Source organism: Excalfactoria chinensis, chromosome 4 (genome assembly GCF_039878825.1).
Source record: "Excalfactoria chinensis isolate bCotChi1 chromosome 4, bCotChi1.hap2, whole genome shotgun sequence".
NCBI classification, from domain to species: Eukaryota; Metazoa; Chordata; class Aves; order Galliformes; family Phasianidae; genus Excalfactoria; species Excalfactoria chinensis.
Window position 1 is genome coordinate 1,033,617 of NC_092828.1, and position 19,707 is coordinate 1,053,323.

A 19,707-nucleotide genomic window follows, 5' to 3' on the forward strand; every position below is an offset into this window, starting at 1 on the left:
ATAGTTTATAAAGACAGACAAAAAATAATAATAATAATAATCGTGTATAAAATAACATTATAGCAAATTGGACTGTGCTAAGAAAAAAAAAAACAACACAATTCTGAGATTCAAAGTGCTTTATTCTGCAAACTCACTGCAGCAACTTCTTTTTTTAGTCAAGTTATATTAGTTAGGGATGGTAAAACAAAAGCCTGGCTTACTGATGCCTAGTTTAAATACGCACACACACACATTATATATACACATGGTGTAAGCATTTATATATAATGGATGTATGCATCTGACATTACAGCTCTCCAGTCAACCACTCACTCAAAAGCATGTTTGGTTTTTCACTTTGTAATGACATTGGAAGTTCAAATCACAATTGAACCAAACCTTCCACTGGCTGCCCTTCACCGAGTCCTTCCCAGATTCACCCCAGAGATCTCAGCCATGGGAGCAAACAGTGAAGCCACCGCTGAGCTTTAGGCAGAACCTCTGGCCCTTGTTGGCCATATCCTCTCCATCTCTCCCATTTTTTCACCTCCTCTCTCCCCCAGCCACAGTTTTCTCCCCCCAGTAGGTCTCAGCTGGGAAATAGGGACTCCTGGCTGTGGGTTTCTGGTGTGTTTTCATCCTGCATCCTCCACCTCTTGCTCTGTGCCTTACACTTGTTCATCATCAGCCAACACCATGGACAATTACCCCTTGCATGCTGCAAACCTTTCTCCACACACTTGCCCACAGGAGACTCACCCATTCCCACAGCATTTATTTGGGTTATGTCCTCCTTTGCTTCCTATTGGGATTCTCATTGCAGTTAAGCCCCTTTTATCTCTAGGAATGTTTTCTCTCCATCAGGGACAAGGACAATGCCTGAAGTCTCAGCAGTGCCAAATCTTTCCCTTGGAGTTCCCTGGTCAGCAAATTGACTGATTCTCCATTCCAGGGACAGAGTGCCCAGGTAGCACATAGCACTCAGACCTCCCTCTTGGGTTTGGTACATTGCTTACCTACTAGAAGGCAAAACCCGGACCTCAGTGGCATCCTTTAGAGTACTGGGAGCTTTATTTGGGATGAAATCCATCTGAAAACCAAGTCGTGCTCCCTGGTGTGAGTGGAGACCATCCATTGAGGTGCTCTTGGGGGTTTCTGGCAGCTTGGCTGACCCAACCTCAAGTGCTTCCCCCAGCTAAAATTCTGCCTCCCTGCTCCTCACCCCACCAGAAAACGAGGGAAGAGGCAGCCATCACCATCGCTCACCCACACATCCTTTGACCTTCCAACGAGGCACCCACTCATCGAGAGCACAACCTGCAAAGCAACCTGGTAATCAACATCTGCCCCCTCTCCTTCCCACTTCAGCCCCTTCGACTTATCTGGACACCTTTAAAGCCAAAAGCCAAGCTGCCCACCCCAACATGAGATCTTTCCCCACCACTCTATGGTCCTCATCCTTACCTCATCCTCCAGGGTAGGAGATGGGAGAGAACAAGGCTGCATGGATCTTCCTCGAGATGAAGGGCCTCCAATCCCAATGGGATCTCCCAACCTAATGCTCAGGTTGAACCAAACACCAGCTTGTGCTCTGCACCTGCATGTGAGGCCACGTCTGCTTTCAACACAACCCGCCTGTCTCACACAACACATGGAAGCCTTTTCTCATGCCAATAAAAAAAAAAATCAAATCAAACCAAATAAACCCACCCAGCATACGAAGCTCATGATACCTTGTGCCACGGTGCGCTGGGCATGGCTCTCCTCTCCTTCCTGCGGAGCTCTCCCATCGCCAACAAAAACCCAGACACAAGACAAACAATGAGGACGGTGGCTTATTTATAGAGATCACCTTTAATGCAAAAATGCCTCCCGTGGAAGAGGGTGCACCCAAACGGAGCAGCTCGGTGCTCACAGAGCTGCGGCAGATCGCGGAGGTGCCCGCACCCTGAGGGAGAGCAAAGGCACCAAAATGCCCCCAAACTGATGCCTCTGCGTGGGGTGGGGGGAGCGGTGCACACAGGATGTGTAGCAGCAGCAGGAAACTCAAGGAGAAAAAAAAAATGGAGCTCCCCTCACCCCATACCACACTCATCTGAGGCTTTGGAGAGATGGCTCAGCCCCAGACAAGGCACCACAGGGTTTTTTTGGTCCCGCGGTGGAGGCGAAATGGCAACACTCCCCCAAACCTGCCCAAGGGGGTGGGATGGGAATGGGCATCACTCATCTCCATTTTTCACCCAGGGCAGCCCCCAGAGCCCCAGAAGAATAAAAAAAAACACAACCAACCAACCAAACAACAACAACAACAAAAATAAAACACTGTTATCACCAGCTAATTTAACACTGTTAAAAACAAGCTTGGTGGGCCACACTGGGCCACCGGACTGCTGGCTGCCAGCTGGTTCCCAAAGCCTTTCCCACCGTTGGGTCTTCACAGCGCTCCTCCTGGCAGCAGAAGTGTTTTATAGATATTTATATATATATATTTATAATATTTAGATACTGTGTATGGTCAGACAGTCCCAGTTCTACTTGGGATTCGCAACTCTTCCTCTTTCTGGAGGAAGCAAGAGGCACGATGCCACCCCAAGCTCCTCCATGCCCAGAGCAGAAGGATTTTGGCAGCTTTGCCGGTGGAGGAAACAGTCCCAACCTGGAGGTTCTGCCAAGTGAGCATCGTGGAGAAGCTCCTCGTTCCTCTCCCCTCCTGTTCGTCCCCCTGTCCCCACCCCACCCCTCCATCCCCAGCCACCCATCCCTGGTGGGCTCTACACAGTGGCCCCCAACATGACGTCCGTCCCCGTCAGGATCTCGTTCTGGTTGGAATCCAGTCCGAAGAATTTAACCTTGAGTCCATCGACCGGGTGGACCACGGGCACCAATGTGATTTTGGGGAAAGTCCTGGTGGCCAGCTCAAAGCGGCTGGTGCTGGCCAGCTCGATGGCCAGGGCCTTGAGGAAGAGCTTGGCCAAGTGTTTGCCCAGACAGGTCCGTACACCCCCTCCAAATGGGAGGTAGTGGAACCTGCCCTCCTTGTCCTCGCTGCGGCCTTGCCCAAAGCGGTCGGGATCGAAGACGTCCACATCCTTGAAGACGGGGGCAGTGTCGTGGGTGTCCCGGATGCTGTACATCACACTCCAGCCCTTGGGGATCTGGAAACCCTATGGAGGGGAGGGGAGAAGGGAAGAGAAGAGCAGAGAGGGTCAACAGCGCTGTACAGAGAGAGGGAGCAGGAAGACAACTTTACAATTGCAGAACCATTAAAGCTGGAAAGCACCTCTGAAATCACCACGTCCAAGTCTAACCCATCCTCACTATGCCCACTGACCATGTCCCTCAGTGCCACATCTCCACAGCTCTGGAACACCTCCCTGGGCAGCTGGGCCAGTGCCTGATTGCTCCTTCAGAGAAGAAATTTCTCCTAATATCCAACCTGACCCTTCCCTGGCACAACTTGAGGCCATCACCTCTCATTCTGTTGCTGCTACCTGGGAGCAGAGGCTTGTTCCAACCTCCCTTCAGACATCCATAAGGTCTCTTCTGAGAGTCCTGTTCTCCAGAATGAACCATCCCATTCCATTGGAAGCACCATAGCAGTCCCCAGTTTGACATCCTAAGTGCATCTAATCTCTGTCCACCCAGTGCCACCAGCAGAACCCAGTTTATCCTTCCCACCCCTCCTCTAAATCAGCTTCAAGCATGCTCTGCAAAAGACACAGCTATATGGAAACACTCACATCCAGCTCAAAGGTCTGCAGCACCGTCCGGTACCCGCCGGAGATGGGGGTGAAGAGGCGAAGCACCTCCTTGATGACACAGTCCAGGTAGTGGAGGCCACTGATGTTGTCTAGGCGCAGGGATCCCTCGCAGATGCAACCATTGTGCAGGATGCCTTTGCTGCGCAGCTCCTCCCGCAGCTTCTCCAGCACCCGCGGGTGTTTGAGCAGCTGCATGATGAGAGAGGTGCTGGCACTGGCCGTAGTGGCGTAGGCAGCGAAGATGAGCTCCAGGGTGCCGTCCTGAGAGGGGATAAGACACAGTGGGTGAGGCTGGAAGGACATACGGACAGACACACAGACAGATGTGGTATGATGGGGTAGGCATATGGGCTGTTGCAGTCTGCCATGGGTCATTCTTGCCCTTGCATCCCAGGTAACAGTGGACATTGGAAATTAGAGGGCTGGTGCACCTCTCCTATGAAGGAAGGTTGAGGGAACTGGGCTTGTTTAGCTTGGAGAAGAGAAGGCTCTAAGGGAACCTCACTGTGGCCTCCCAGTACTTAAAGGGAACATAAAAACAGGAGGGGGGAACGGCTGCTTGCAAGAGTGGATGGTGATAGGACAAGGGGGAATGGTTTTAAACTGAGACAGGGGAGGTTTAGATTAGCTATTAGGAGGAAGTTTTTCACCCAGAGGGTGGTGATTCACTGGAACAGGTTGCCCAAGGAGGCTGTGGATGCCCCATCCCTGCAGGCATTCAAGGCCAGGCTGGATGTGGCTCTGGGCAGCCTGGTCTGGTGGTTGGCAACCCTGCACATAGCAGGGAGGTTGAAACCAGATTATTATTGTGGTCCTTTTCAACCCAGGCCATTTTATGATTCTGTGATTTGGATCAGAACTAGAGGAGGCCACAAGGGTGCTCAAAGGCTGGAGCATTTCCACTATGGGAACATAGCAGAGAGTGGGGAGTGTTCAGTCTGGAGAATCAGAGAATCACTGAGGTTGGAAAAGATCTCTTAAGATCACCAAGTCCAACTCCAACCCACCCCACCATGCTCACTGACCATGTCCCTCAGTGCCAGTGGAGTGTTTCTAAACACCTCCAGGGATGGTGACTCCATCACTCCCTGGGCAGCTGTACCAGTGCCTGGCCATGCATTAGAAGAGAAGGCACAAGGGAGACCTCATTGCAGCCTTCCAGTACTTGAAGGGAGCTTATAAACAGGGGGGATAGTGACTTCTTACACAGCCTGATAGCAATAGGATAAAGGGGAATGGTTTTAAGCTAAAATGAGCAGAGATTCTGGTTAGATGTTAAGAAGAAATTCTTTACTTGGAGAGCAACGAGGCACAGGCTGCCCTAAGAGCTTTGGCTGCCCCATCCCTGGCTGAGCCCAAGGCCATGGATGGAGCTGCAGGCAGCCTGAGCTGGTGGGGAGCAATTAGACCATGGCAGGAGATGGGGCTGAGTGGGCTTTAAGGTCCCTTCACATCCAAACTATTCTATGATGCCATGACTCTGCTGCAAATAATAACCTGTCAAGGGCTCATACACACTAAAGAGGGGACTGCACAGGTAGAGAGTTGAGGTTGTTCAGGGCTGAAAGCTTCAGCATGCTTGTATGATCTTTTCGTATTTGCTGGCAGTGCTTTTTAGTAAGGGATGAGTCTGCAAATAAATACAGCCTGTGGGAAAGCAACTGGCTTGTTGGCACCGTGCTCCACCAGGGTGTGGGATCTACAAACACAATGGGGACCCACAAGTCTGAAAACCCATCCCAGCTCTGCCCCCCCGAAATCCCTCGTGCACCAGCTTTGCTGTTCAGGAAGCCCCAAGGTGGCAATGGGAAGACCTTTACCTTCAGCTCCTGCATGGTGAGCTCCTTGCCATGTTCTTTGCCGCTCTCTATCAGGATGTCCAGTGCATCGGCGTAGTCCTTACCCTGTGTGTTCTGCAGTTTCTCCTGGATGGCTTTCTCCAGTCCTTTTTGCAGTGTCTCACGTGCCCGGATGCCCTGTGGAGCAGGAACCATCAGACCTTGTAAGGCTCAACACCATCATTGCCATCCCCACCCTGTATGTCTCTTGTATACGGCATATAAGGTGGAGAGGGAGACGTGCTCAAGCAGGATGTGGTTATGGAATCAAACTGCTGTTGCAGGTGCTCAGACAGGAGTACAAAAATGCTGGAGTCATTCTCCAGCAAGGAGGAGCAAGCCTCAAGCATGCGAGATTACAGGTGTGAACAATCAGCACCGCCGTGTAAATGGCAGTTGTGATGTGGGAGCCCCAGTGCTGCTGCAGTTCACAACCCTTCTTTCCCTGGGATACAAGAAGTCCCTGGGAAAATCGTCTCTTTAAGGAAGGCCAATTCATCCAAGAGGATCTTCTTCCTGGAAGGAGAACGGGCTTCCCAAGCAATTGTAGTGCTTGGCCTCCCTAATGCAAACCCAACCTTTTGGGGCTATCAACAGTTGGGTTCATTCACGAGATCAAATAACAATAACATCTGTGGTGACTAATAAATAAATAAATAAATAAATAACTCATATTGCTACTAGCCAATATTCCCAATGAAAAATAAAAGCTCCACTGATTTGTTGTTACGTTCTCTCATTTTGCATCTTTGCACAGAAGAATCTTTTGCCTGGAAGAACTAGAACAATACTTTGAAGTGCTGCCAGTCTGTTTTGCCCAGTTGGTGGGCAGCGTATTGATAGTAGAAGGCTCCCACAGACAAAAAAAAAATCAAACTAGTGTGGTAATGAAGTAAATAACTCGATGAATCTGAGCAAATCCCAAACGTATTCCCCATTGCATTGCGCCACGGAGCACCCGATGCTCTGAAGTACCTAAGAATGCATCTCCCTCTCTACCAAAACAGCACTTTGTAGCCCAAAAGACATCAGATGGTGAGAGCCATCCCAATCAAGAACACACAGAGGTAGGGATTACCCAGACCCCCCCCTAATCCCACATCGATGCTACCAGCTGGTGGAGGGCTCAGCCCAAAGCCCTTACCCTCCTGTAGCCACTGAAGGGCAGATCCACAGGTAAGGAGAAGACGTTCTCCACAAATTGCTGGTAGACCTCAAAGAGACGGTTGAGCTCCTCGTCGGGGATGCGGAAGCCCAGCAGGACACGGATGGCCATGCGAAAGGTGAGCTTCTGGGCCTCGTGGTAGACATTGATGGGATCAGGGTTGCTGCTCCAAGCCCGCAGGGTGTCTTTGATCACCAGCTGGATCTTGGGGAGATAGCTTTCCAGAGCCTCGTGGCTGAAGATTTTGGAGAAAACCTACAGAAGAGTGAGCAGAGGATTCTATGGAGCCCGAACATCCTCCTCTTTACCTTTTCTAACAGCCCACTTCTGCCCATAGAAATGAACATCGCAGATCCCCCGTGCTAAGCAGATTTGTCATCATCCAGAATTTATCAAGAGTCACTAGTTTCTAAAACAGATGCCAAGAAGGGCTGATGGGGATCCACCATGGGCAATCCTCCATAGGCTGATCCCCATCATCAGCAATAACGTGGTGCCCTGTGATCCTCCAGCAGTGAGCTGAGGATGGGAGGATGCTGACCACTCAGAGGGTGGTGACGCACTGGTTGCCCAAGGAGTCTGTGGATGCCCCACCCCTGGAAGCATTCAGGGCCAGGCTGGATGTGGCTCTGGGCAGCCTGATCTGGTGGTGGGTGACCCTGCACATAGCAGGGGGGTTGAAATTAAATGAGCATTGTGGTCTTTTTCAACCCAGGCCATTCTATGATTCCATGATTCTATGATATGAGATAGCGCACCCTACACACAGCAGGATGGAAGGAGAACTTCCCTATAGTTCCATGTGTCCCAGCTCATTCATCCCATATGCTGAATACTACAAATGCAGCTCTTCCATGGGGATTCCAATTGTTGGGCTGTGCACAAACACAAACAAAGGTTTCCATAGAATCATAGACCAGTTGGGTTGGAAGAGAGCTTAAAGATGATCCAGTTCTAACCACTTCATAGAATCACAGAATGGCTCGGGTTGAAAAGGACCACAATGATCATCTGGTTTCAACCCCCTGCTATGTGCAGGGTTTCCAACAACCAGACCAGGCTGCCCAGAGCCACATCCAGCCTAGCCTTGAATGCCTGCAGGAATGGGGCATCCACAATCCCCTTGGGCAACCTTGCTCCACGTGTCATGGGCTGGTTGCCCCCCACCAACTCAAGTTGCCCAGGGCCCATCCAACCTGGCCTTGAGCTCCCCCATGGATGGGAGAATTCTATCAAGACCTTTAGGACCTCTTCAAAACCTGTCTGAACTTTGGGTAGAAGAAGCATGCACGCACGCACGCAGAGCCTGCGATCGCACACAGCTCATTTCCTTGGGAAGCCGGGCTAAAAACTGATGTCAGCAGACACTATTAATTTAAGCTCTGCAAGTAAACACAGCTCAGGAGCGGGCCTCCCCAGGCCCCCATGCTAACGGCTCCTTCCTCCAATTTGGGCCCGAGCCCGCGTGTTGCGCGAGGAGCTGAGAAATGCCAGGAATGTCCCCCATTCCCCCCCCCTCCCATCAGCGCAGCCCCACAGCACGCGCTTTCATTCGGCATCCCCCGCCGCATCCCTCCCAGAGTGCACCGGAGGAAAAAGTGCTGTTTGTTTATTTTTTATTAACCTCCCTACACGGCGGGCTTGCACGCACGCACCGCCGCATGCATGCCAGGCCTCCGGGAGAAATCAAATGAAAGCCAGCTCCCCAGGAGCGAGCTGAGAGCCTCCATCGGTGGCCGGGCTCCTGGGGTGGGAGGGGGATTGCAAAGTTATCAAACCAAGGAGTAAAGGAGAAAAACCAAAGCCTCCCCCACTCTTTCCATGAGTGCCGAAGCTGTAAATGTGAGAATTTCCTCCGCAGTCAGCACTCAAAAGGGAAAGGTAACATTTTCCTGGCTGCAACCCCCTCCATTGCTCAAGTTCAGCGTTCAGCTGGGAAGTTGTTTGGTGAAATAACACCTCTGTCCCCTAGCAGGGAGGGTGGGAGGATCGACAATTGCTGCTTCATAACGCACTGCCTGGGCTGAGAATCATAGTACCACAGAATCATAGAATGGCCTGGGTTGAAAAGGACCACAATGATCATCTGGTTTCAATCCCCCTGCTATGTGCAGGGTTGCCAGCCACCAGACCAGGCTGCCCAGAGCCACATCCAGCCTGGCCTTGAATACCTTCAGGGCTGAGACCTTGGTAGAACTCATCACACCCCATGCAGAGGGGCAGGAATAGTGGCATGTTTGTGGGAGGAGGGCTGGGAAAGACAGAGAAGACGTGAGGGGATAAAGAAGATGCAAGAGGACAGGCAGACAGATGTGCCTGCAGACAGCCAGCCGTCCCTGGTTGTCTATGAAGGAATGAATGAATGGAGCTGGGAAATGAATGAACCACGGGGAGGCTGAATGAACGAGCCATGGAGTGACCATGAAGAGGGTGAGAGTTATGGTTTGGCTGCTGCTTTTGGTGCTCCTTTGCACTTCAGTGCCCCTCTGCACTTCCAGAGCTATTTTTAAGCCTGGAAGGAGCTGTGACACTCAGGCAGAGCTGACAGCGTTCGTGCAATGAGGTGGGAGAAGCTACTCCCAATCTGGTTTAAATCCCATCCTTTCTCATCCCTGCTCAGCATCTCTCCCAGTAAGGGACATGCCCCACATTCCCAGGAACACCTCTGATCCCATTGCGCCAAACCATCCTAAGGAGCAATGGCAGAAGAGGAAACACTAGGAGAGAAAAAGAAAAGGAACCCACGCCGAGGTCAGCAGCCTGAAAACAGCGAGCATTTAGAATTGGTGGGTTTGGGTCTTTTTCTTTTGCTCTTTTTTTCTTTTTGTGAGCTGTCCTTTTGCTATGGGGCTGCTCTGGCCCCGTCCGGCTGCAAACCTGGCGTCACTGCGCTCCACGCCGCCTAATCCCAGATGTCAGCAGATCCTTCCCCAGCCAGACACAAGTCTGGATCCCCTTCCAGTCACCTCCAGTTCAACCCTGCATCTTTCCAGTTGATTAAAAAGGAGGAAAAGCCAGCCAGCTTTCCCTGACAGCCCTTGCAGCGCTTCTAGCCTAAAATCCCTGCGCCCTCTAGTGAAGACCAACCGAGGAGCAGCGCTGCAAAAAGTTCCTCCCGAGCAGCCAAGAAGCAAAAAACAGCACTAAGTGGGGGTACCTGTAAAAAGGGGGGGGTCGGTAGCATCTCCTAGAGGTGCTAAGAAGGACCCTCGTTTTTGCACATCTTTGGTACGGCCTCAAAAAGCCGCCCTTTTGGAGGATCTGTTTGCTGTGGGGGTAACGCTCACACCCACCCACATTTGTCCAGGGAGACCCCAGCACTCAGCTGGAAACTTCCGAATCCGTCTCACAGTGCAAACAGGATATTTAAAGATTTATGGCTTTCCTAAGGCAGAAAATTCCTTCCCGGTGCCTCAGCTCCGCCATCCCCCGCAGAGGTGGCAGTGAGCAGCCCCCGGTCCCGTATGGAAAATACCCCATCCCCATCCTTAAACCATACCCAAGAGGAGGGGACATTCAAGCAGAACTTAGAAAAAAGCTTCATTTAGCAGCTAGGATGAAGAATAATTAGCAGGAATGATGCTCGGCCCTGGCCAAGCCTCCCCATCCAAGCACAACCATCAGGGCAAAGAGGAGCAGTTTTCCATTCTTCCCCTCCAGAAGGAGAATTTGGGATCTGACACCCACATCTCATCCAGTCTGGTTGCTCAGAGCTTCTACCCAGCAGAACGAAGGCATGATTGGCACAGGGATGTTTTCACAACCAATTGGGTACCCACAGACCTTGGGGAAGCATCCCAAGCGATGTCCCAGACCACGCTCTTTCTCCCTATATCTCAGATTGTATGTTAGGAAACATTTCTTCTCCCAAAGAGTGGGCAAGCACTGGAACAGCTGCCCAGAGAGTCTGTGGGTGCTCCATCCATCCCTGGAGGTGTTGAAGGCCAGGTTGGATGGGGCAGCTTGGTCTAGTTTTAGATATGAAGGTCAGTTGCCCTGCATGCAGCAAGGGGGTGGGAGCTGATGATCCTTGAGGTCCCTTCCGACCCAAGTCATTCAGTTATTCTATGATCCCTTTCCTCCCCATGTTAAGATGAGGGGAAGAAACACACCCAACCAAATGCAGGACTTGAGGATATCTCTTGCCCCACATTCTCCTGCCATCCCTCCATCAAGGGAGGAACCTGGGCTCATTTAGCCACACTTTTCAGCTCCTGTCCCCCAATATGAGCAGCTCTGGGTGATGCACAGACGGAAAAGAAGCAAGATACTGTACATCTCAGCATCTCATCTGTCTCACCTGAAAATAATGGCAATAATCATAATTCCAGTGCCAGCAACAGTAAAATGCAGTTACTCTCAGCGATTGAGGCTTTCTGGCCTTCATTATGGAGTTATCTAAATATGCTGTGGTTTTTCAGCGCCTATGAGCCCACATCACCCCCTTTTCTGGTCCGTACCCATTCATTCATGGGGCAGCAGTGCATTTGGGGACAGCAAAAATCACTTTATACGTTGTCACCACTCCTCAAATGGGAAATAGAACATGAGGGGAAGAGAGAGAAGATGTCAGTGGCAAAGAACTGAGCTGGGAGGGAAGCACCTGCCTCGTGATACGGCCCGCTCCATCACAAAGAAACAAATATGACTTTCCAAGTATGCTTTGTCAGAGCAGGAAAAGGGGAAGATGTTTGGAAAAGCCCTTCCTCGAGCTGCAGGGAAATCTCAGCTCTGCCATGGAAATCTCAAGGACAGCTCTGCAAGATGTTGGTGCATCGTACCGGGATGAGAATAGATAGAATCATTAGAGTTGGCAAAGAGCTCAAAGCCCAACCCCAACCCATCCCACTCTGCCCACTGATCACATCCCTCAGTGCCACATCTCCTTGATTCCGAAGCAGCTCCAGGGATGGTGACCTCATCATTCCCTTGGGCTGCTGTGCCAATGGCTGACAGCTAATTGGAAGAACTATGTCCCAATACCCAAACCTCACCCGTTGTGGCGGCACAACTTATGGCCATCACATCTCATCCTGCAGGCCATCAATGAGGACTCTTCTGGCTTCAGACCAAGCCCAAAGCGATGACAGAGCCTCAGGTGGCATTGGGGTTGTACCGCATTCAGCCTCAGCACAGCTCCTCGGAGAGGGGTTGGAGCACGCAGGGCATTTGTATCTCAGCCAGGAATGCCTGCACTTTGCTTTTTTTTTTTTGCCTTTTTTTTAAAATCCATTGGAATGACTCTGGATTTACACCGCCGTAGATGACAGCACTATTTGGTCTAAAGTCAATGAGCCAACCTAACCGACAAATTCTTCCCCAACCGGAGCCCTTCAACATCAATGAGAGCCTTTTTCTCCAGCCCCTACAGCCTTTTGCCCGTGAGTTACAGCTCTCAGGGCAGCAGCCCGTGATGGAGAGAAGGGGCTCGATGCCAACGTGCTGAGAGAACGACCAATCCAGCTGGACCCCTGCCCATAGATCTGACCCGATGGGCGATATGGGTGGGCTGGGCTGGAAAGGGGACAGCTCCGATTCCTACTGGGGAGGGTGGCGAGGTGGGGATGCCAAAAAGTAATCAACGTCTCTTAACAGCATGGGTGAGGGGGTTTGGCAGTGGGGAAACAGCACCCGCTGCTCCCATCCCTCCTTCCTCCACCCCCTCCCTCCCCCCAGCCCTGCCCACAGCAGCTGGTTTATATTTGGTTGTAAATTTATGGCCCCTTTTGTGTTCTTAATCCTCTCGCAAACTATATTAAAGCCTCAGACCTTTCTACTTGGTGCTAATAAGCTCAACACTTGTATGCCTCCGAGGCAGAACATTAATTGTGGTGTGTTAATGAATGATGTAGTTTTGGACAGTGAGACAAAACAGGCCGTTTCTCTGCACCACTGTCTGCTTCCTCCTCGAGTCTCTGGGTCTAGGATGTCTACCCAGCCCACGGATTGCTTTGATTTTATTCTGTCTTTTCCTTTTTTTAAGCCAGCTGGGCCTATTTTGAGATTACGATGCTGGAACACAGCACGGACCCGGTCAGTCCAGAGTTCTCCTGCCAAGGCTGAGTGCTCCCAAGAAGCATCAGCATCCCACCTTTCCCTACCTTGCTGCACTGCCAGCACTGGGAGACTCCTTCCCTTGCCCTAAAGCTTCCCATTCCCAGTTCCCATTCCCTTCAGATGCTGTGCAGCATCACGGGAGCACCTCACTCTTTGCTGAACGTCAGCTTCCCAACAACCTCCCAACATTCATTTCATCCTTGAATGGCCAAGAGGAACCGTAAGGATCATAAAACATACAGAGTCGGATGGGACCCACGAGGATCTTCGAGTTCCAGCTCTTGCTGTGGACAGGGCTGCCACAAATCCCAATCCCAGGGTTGCCTGAAATCCTATAAAACCAGAACGCACGCTACCCGTGGCACAGTTTGCCTTGCCTTCACTGTAGGTATGGAGACACAAGGATCCACGCTTCCGAAACACACGTAAGGCCAAAAAGCAAAGTATGCTGATTAGGGTTTCGTGAATAGGAACTGAAGGCATCCATTGGGAGAGATGTGGAATGGACTGAGTGCGAGCAGCCATGTTTGGACAGGGTGCCACCCAAGTTCAGACAGAAGAAGTGGCGTGGCTCTGCCACCAAAAAGAGCAGAATGGGAGAGACCCAAGGCACTGTCACCAGCCACCCATCCTCTATAGGTCCCTACAGGACAGCAGCTTGCTCCCTCTGATGATGAGCATCCTTCCCCCTATGGTATCTACCGTAGAACGGTCTGGAGTTGAAAAGGATCACAATGCTAATCTGGTTTCAAACCCCCCTGCTACTTGCAAGGTTTCCAGCAACCAAACCAAGCTGCCCAGAGCCACATCCAGCCTGGCCTCGAATGCCTGCAGGGATGGGGCATCCACAACCTCCTTAGGCACCACCTCTAAACCATGCTCAGCCATATAGCTGCTCCTCCCCACAAGGTGATCTAGGGACAAAAGTGCCATGGCAAAGTAACAAATTGCCTTCACTTCAGCACGGGTGGCCCTGATCCACCTCCAGCATCATCAGCTCTGTACCCCACAGCAGGGTAACAACCCCCCAGCAGACACATCTATCTCAGGAGGGAGGCTGAAAGGTTTGAGGTTGCTTTGTTTTACTGCTTGTAAACTGTTCTTATCGAGCAGCTTCATCTGGAGCCAAGCACGGAGCCACCACTAACGACATCTGTAATAAAGGCCATGATGCATGCAAACCCTCCTGCCCACTCCATAAGCCATCACCTCCCTATGAAGGCAGAGATCCCTGCTCTAGTAAAGCTTGGAGAGCCCATATATCCCAAAAGAAAAGCTTTTTCCAGCTTGCTTTAACTTTGACAGCTTCCTGCAGGACAGAAGTAATCAAGGATAGGAGAGCAGAGTTGCCTTCAGGTTAATACGGCACTGTTCTTCCTGAGCACCCATTGAGGAGCTTGTTGTCTCAATGGCAATCTGTCCCAGCAAGAGGAGAGCTCAGCTGGACAGCCAGGGAATGATGAAGGAGCATCTGCTGATGGAAACAAGGCTCTGAATCTCTGAGCATTTCTCTCTGATAACAGCTTCCCTTCTGAGGGCTTCTGCCTGCAGGTTCTGCTCAGCTCCCTGCAAGGAAGCGCGGAGCAGGAACCCAAGAAAACAACCTACAGAGAAGCAGCAAGCTGAAATGCCAAATGTGGTGCTTCCTCCTCACAGCTGGGATAGGGAGAGCTGAATTAGCAGCTAATTAACAGCAGTAGAAGCTCAGGGCTAACGAACAGAAGAAGTGCTGTTGATTTCTTGTTGGTAGAAGGCACCTGGCCTGGAAAAGAAACTTAAATCTGCCACTTTGCCATCTCACTGGGTGCAAAGAGAGCTGTTTTCTTCCTGTTAGAAGCTGGTTTGCACAACTAGAAGTTGTCTCTGGATGCACAACTCAGCCCTGGGTGGTTGGCACATGGGAAAGGGTGCAGATGCTCAGCCTCATAATAGCAGTAATGCAAAGGGGACCAAGTGAAGGAATAGGAATAATCTCTCATTTTGCAAGGAAAGTGAAGCAGCCAACTGAGCCCATCACACCAACCCTGTGCAGCTGGAATAGAAAGCTCAACATCTGCTTAACAGCATCCCCAGCCCTTGAGAGTGTTTGCTCTTTAATACAGAGCCCAAAGCGGCTCCCATGTCCCTGCACACCCTCCCTGCCATCCCCAGCCCTCTGTGATGGAGGCAGACCATGCACCTTGCCCTTTTGTTTGCACAGGGAAGTTGGGAAGGATTTCTCCTCCCATAAGACTCAAAGAAGCAGCCCAAGGAGTTGTGTGATCGCATGCACCGAGTGGGAGCACTTCAGCATGGTGTTAAGAAATGTGACAAATAGGGACCACCGATGGCTGTTATCCCACTCTCTCCCCCGAGGGAAAAGAGAAGTGAAGGGGTTGGGCTTTTGTAGAAATACATAGGATGAAATAGGAAATCCTGCTGAGGCACAGAGAGGAGTTTGCATTGGGGTAAAGGCAGCGCTGAGGCTCTGCGTACAGCCGTGCTCTCCCAATGCTTCAACATCAACCACCCATAAATTAACCCCCAGCCCCCACCCAACTGGGAAACAGTCTCACCCACCACGAAAGGGATATGAAAGCTGCCACACCACACTGTCCCCCTCTGCCTTTTCCTGCAGGATTTACCTCTGGGAGGGTGGAGGGGCTGATTCTGATTCCCCACATCCACAGGGGCTCACAGCCCCCAAAAACCTGACTGTCCCTACTGTTGTGGGTTTCAGCCTGACAAGAGGAGCACCAAGGGGGGAGACGAGATGAGCCTCCAGGAGAGACTGACCACCTCCCAGCCACCCCGGTGCCCCACACTCCACCCCCAGACCCACATCAATACCCCAATTGCCCTAAAACCCATTGCAACGTTCAGCACCGCCAGAACCCCCCAGCAAGAACGCAGTCTGCACATAACACCCCTCCAGCACAGCCTGGTTACATTGGAGCCACGTTTCTCTGCCCCACACCCCGGAGCCGCTCCGCGGTGGGCCCCCCAAGCCCGTGCGCATCGCCCTTTTAAGAGCGCGCCGTGCCGACGCTCGGCCTCCAACCCACTCCACGCGTGTCACGCCCGCGGGTTGGCTCGGAGGCGACAAGCGGCGGGTGATCACAGGGACAATCCTCCCTCTGAAACAGCAGAACGAGGGGAAACCCCCTGGTGCCACCATCCTCCCCGATCTCCTTTTTCCTATTCCATCGCCCTTTTAAATTCCTCAAAGGCTCCGAGCGCGCACGCAGAGGGAGGGGGGAACCCACGCGGGACCTCCCACGCTAAGTGGGTCGGCTGGGAGAGAGAAGAAGAGAGCGGAGAGAGGAAGAAGGGAAAGCAATCCCCCCCCCTCAACCCCCCTTTCTAAGCCCCCCCGGCAGCACCCCACGCACCCCGCGGACACGCGTGGGGTCCTCCTCACCTTCCTCTTGTGCCGATGGATGTCCCCGATGGAGTTGGCCACGGTGTTGGGTCCCAGCAACATGCGGGTGCTGCGCGGCCATTCGGTGCTCACCAGGTGGTGTTCCCCCATCAGAATCTTCCGCACGTTCTCCGCTCCCGTCACCCTCACCAGCGGCCGCCCCAAAAGGTGCGTCTTGAACACGTTGCCGTATTTCTCCCGTCGCGAAGACTGGAAGCACGAACCCTGCGGGGATGCGCGGGGATGGGGACACGGCCATGGGGATGGGGACGCGGCGCTTGGACCGCGTGTGTTCCCCCCCCCCCCACCTCCCTCCCCTTTTAAACCCCCCCCCCCCCCCCCCTCTACCGGGTTTCCCTTTAAAATCAGCGCTCCTTGAAGCCCCTCCGCACAGATTCGGGTGGGTTTTTTTCCACGCGGACACCCCAGAATGAGTCGTGGGACTGGGGGGGGGGGGGGCAATGGGGGTCACCCAGCTGGGATGGTGGGTACCGCACCGCGCTGCAGGCAGCGCCATCCGCCACCTCCTGTTTCCACCTTTTGCCTCCCCGGGCTCTTTTTAACCACTTTTTCCTCTTTTTTTTTTCTCCCCCTTTTTCTTTTCCTCCCTATTCTTTTTTTCTTCCCCTTTCCCATTTCTTTTCCCTTCCCCTTTTTATTTCCTTTCCATTTCCCCTTTATTCCTTTCCTTTCCCACTTCCCCCCCTTTTTTCATTCCCTTCCCTCCCCCCCCCTTTCCCCCCCCCCCCCCCACCCCCCACCCCCCCTCTTTTTTTCCTTCCTCCACCCAGACTCAATTTACTCGAAAGGCTGCGCTTTGCTTAACTCGATCTGCAGATCCGCGCAGCCCTTTAATAACTTTCCCACATGCTCCCAGGGCTTTTGTCGGCGAACAGCCGGATGGAGCCGGGGATGGAGAAGGGGGAGACGAGCCGGTTTCCCCCCCCCCACACACACACCTCCCTCCTTTCCCCCTCCCCAAAGCCGAATCGGGCTGGGAGGACCCCGCGAGCAGCGCAGCGCGCGTGTGTTTATTTTGAAACAAAAGCGCGGTTGTGATTTTCAGATGTTCAGGTGACCCCGTTTCTTGATCTGCGTAAATATAATTAAAAAGTCCTTTTTGTGGCATTAATAAAGAGTTATTTGTACACCATTTCCAGGGCAGCACAAAGAGGACCTTTATGCGGGGAGAACTTTCGAATGGAGTCCAATTTATACAAAATTTTTTTGTATTTTTAGCCCTTGCGCTCTGTTTGGATGGAGCCTGTGGAAAAGCGAGAACCCTTTTCTGGTCCCCCTGTAAAAATCTGATAAATTTCTTTAAAAAATAAAGCCCTATTGAGAGCGTGCCGTTAACCCCTTCGGATCCGCCGGAGGGACTCACGGCTCTCATTTCGGGCTTGGATCCGGACCGGGCCGAACCGAACGGGACGAATCGAACCGTTCAACCCGCACCTCGCTGCCTTTCCGCGGCCGCGCTGCGGAGCCGCCCCGCAAGGGTTCCGGCATCCCGTGCCGGTGCCGTCAATGGGAATCTCTCCCCTTTTTGCGGGGAGCATCCTTTCCCAAAGGCTCGGAGGGAAGGAGGGAGAGAGAATGGGAAACGCAAGGACTCGTTTACTTCGGGGGTTCCCTCCTGAAAGCCGCGGGTTGCCCCCCATGCCGGCATCGGGGCACCTCCTGACCTCCTCCCCTCTCTATTTTTGTTCCGACGATCGTTATTTTGGCAGCCGCCCTTCCTCCGAGGGGGATCCCTCTCCGCCCGCCGCCTCTCGGGCACTTAGCGAGGTTAATCCTGGGTTAATCTCCCCATTACCTCCGCGGGTTTCCCCCGGCACCGGGAGCAGCTCCCCATCTACCCCATGGAGGGCTCTTAAACCGGGGACCCCCCTTTCCTCGCCACCACGCCGGCAATGACACCCCCGCGGGTTGGTTGGCTTAGCCTGGGGTTTTTTTTCTCTATCTTTTTTAATCGTTATCCTCAATTTCGCCTGGGGGATGGAAAAGGGCCAAAGAGAGGATCGGGGAGAACCCCCCTCACCTCCCGTCTCCAGGAGCATTTTCCTACCACGCTGCCCGGCTCCGAGCGGTCCCCACCGGGGGAACCCAGCACCGCCGTGCGGTCTCGGAGCCGTAGCACCAGAATAAGGGGGAGATGGGGAGTCGGGCCAAGCCGGGTGCCCCCCCGAGTCACAACCACCCCCGTCCCCATCTCGCATGATGCAATAGCAGCCCGACGTCCAAAGAGAAGAAAATATTTGGGGAACAGAGGACGGAGATAGAAGTGGAAGGAGGGGGGGGAAGGGTAGGGAAATAAATGAATATAAATCCATTCCCAACCGGAGGGAAGGGAATCCTCCTTACCTGCAGGAGCCAGTGGAAGGTTTCTCCGATTAAAGGGAATCCCATAGAGCCTTTAGGGATTGGTAGCTTGCAGGTTTTGTCGCGGGTGGCAGCCCAACGGAGCTGCCACAACTGTTGGGACACGGCCAGCAGCAAAGTCAGTGACACCAAGCACGCCGCGAGGGTAGCCAGTGCCGAGACGAGATCAAAACTTTCAAAAAGCATATTTGGAAGAAGGAGGAGGAGGAGGGTGGGGAGAGAAACAGCCCCTTGACAGGCACCGCGCTCGCACCCGCACGCACACACACAGACACGAGGGGGGGAATAAAGCGGAGGGAGAGCGCGGAGAGCGCAGCCGACCCTGCCTGGGGGGTCCGAGTTGGGATGAGGGGGGGGGGGGTGAGTTGGAAAAGGAGGGAGGGGGCGGGAAAGCCCCCGGTTTTGGTAGGAGAACAGTACGGAAAATGCGAGAAAATAGTAAAAAAAAAAAAAATAAGAAAAAGAATTTAAAAAAAAATGAATTAAAAAATATATATGTATATATGGAACGAGGCTAAAAGCGGTTTTTGCTCCGTTCCCTCTGCAAAAAGTTTGCTCTTGCCCGGCGTCAGTTTGACAGAGGGATGGAGGCGAATAAAAAGGAAAGAGGGGGGAGAAGGGGAAAATAAGCACAACGCTCAGCCCCCCCCCCCCCCTCCTCCCCCCCCCCAACCTCCCCCTACCCGCAAAAGGTAATGGGGGGGGAGTGCAAAAAGTCGGGGGGGGGGGGGGACAAAAAGAGTTTAAAAAGGGGGAAAGGAAAAAGAAATAAAGTTCCCCCTCCCCCCCCCACACCACAAAAAAAAAAAGTCCAAGTGCGGATGCTCTGCTGCTCCCGCTCGCTTTCAAAGCACACACACACACACAGTGGGAGGGGGGGGGGAAATAAGAAGGAATAAGAGGAGGGAAAAGAAGGGGAAGAAAAGGAAAGGGGGAAGAAAAAAGAGTGGAATAAAAAGGGGGTAAGGAGGGAGGGGAAAGGGAGGAGAAATCAAGGGAATGGAAAGGAAAGGAAAGGAAAGGAAAGGAAAGGAAAGGAAAGGAAAGGAAAGGAAAGGAAAGGAAAGGAAAGGAAAGGAAAGGGGGAAAGAGGAATAAGGAGGAAAAAAGAAGGGAGGAAAA

The 19,707-nt window shown here is 52.5% G+C and overlaps 1 protein-coding gene across 1 annotated transcript; it reads right to left on the reverse strand.

Annotated features, from left to right (window-relative positions):
- Window positions 1-1,823: 1,823 nt before the first annotated feature.
- CYP26B1 (cytochrome P450 family 26 subfamily B member 1) lies at window positions 1,824-18,900 on the reverse strand. The gene is made up of 6 exons (XM_072334954.1): window positions 18,568-18,900; window positions 16,204-16,428; window positions 6,726-7,001; window positions 5,564-5,719; window positions 3,723-4,004; window positions 1,824-3,146 (listed from the first exon to the last, which is right to left on the reverse strand). Exons 1-6 carry the CDS (start codon window positions 18,769-18,771, stop codon window positions 2,754-2,756), a joined length of 1,536 nt encoding a protein of 511 aa, XP_072191055.1. The 5' UTR covers window positions 18,772-18,900; the 3' UTR covers window positions 1,824-2,753.
- Between the last annotated feature and the right edge of the window lie 807 nt (window positions 18,901-19,707).

What these genes read in the sequence shown, in the direction of transcription:
- CYP26B1 (XM_072334954.1), bottom strand. Translation starts at nt 18,771, where the DNA reads ATGCTTTTTGAAAGTTTTGATCTCGTCTCGGCACTGGCTACCCTCGCG. An exon ending in TCCATCGGCACAAGAGGAAG is followed by an intron (nt 7,002 to 16,203) that starts GTGAGGAGGACC and finishes ACTCTTCTGTAG; the next exon opens with GTTTTCTCCAAAATCTTCAG. An exon ending in TCACCATGCAGGAGCTGAAG is followed by an intron (nt 4,005 to 5,563) that starts GTAAAGGTCTTC and finishes ATCCCCTCTCAG; the next exon opens with GACGGCACCCTGGAGCTCAT.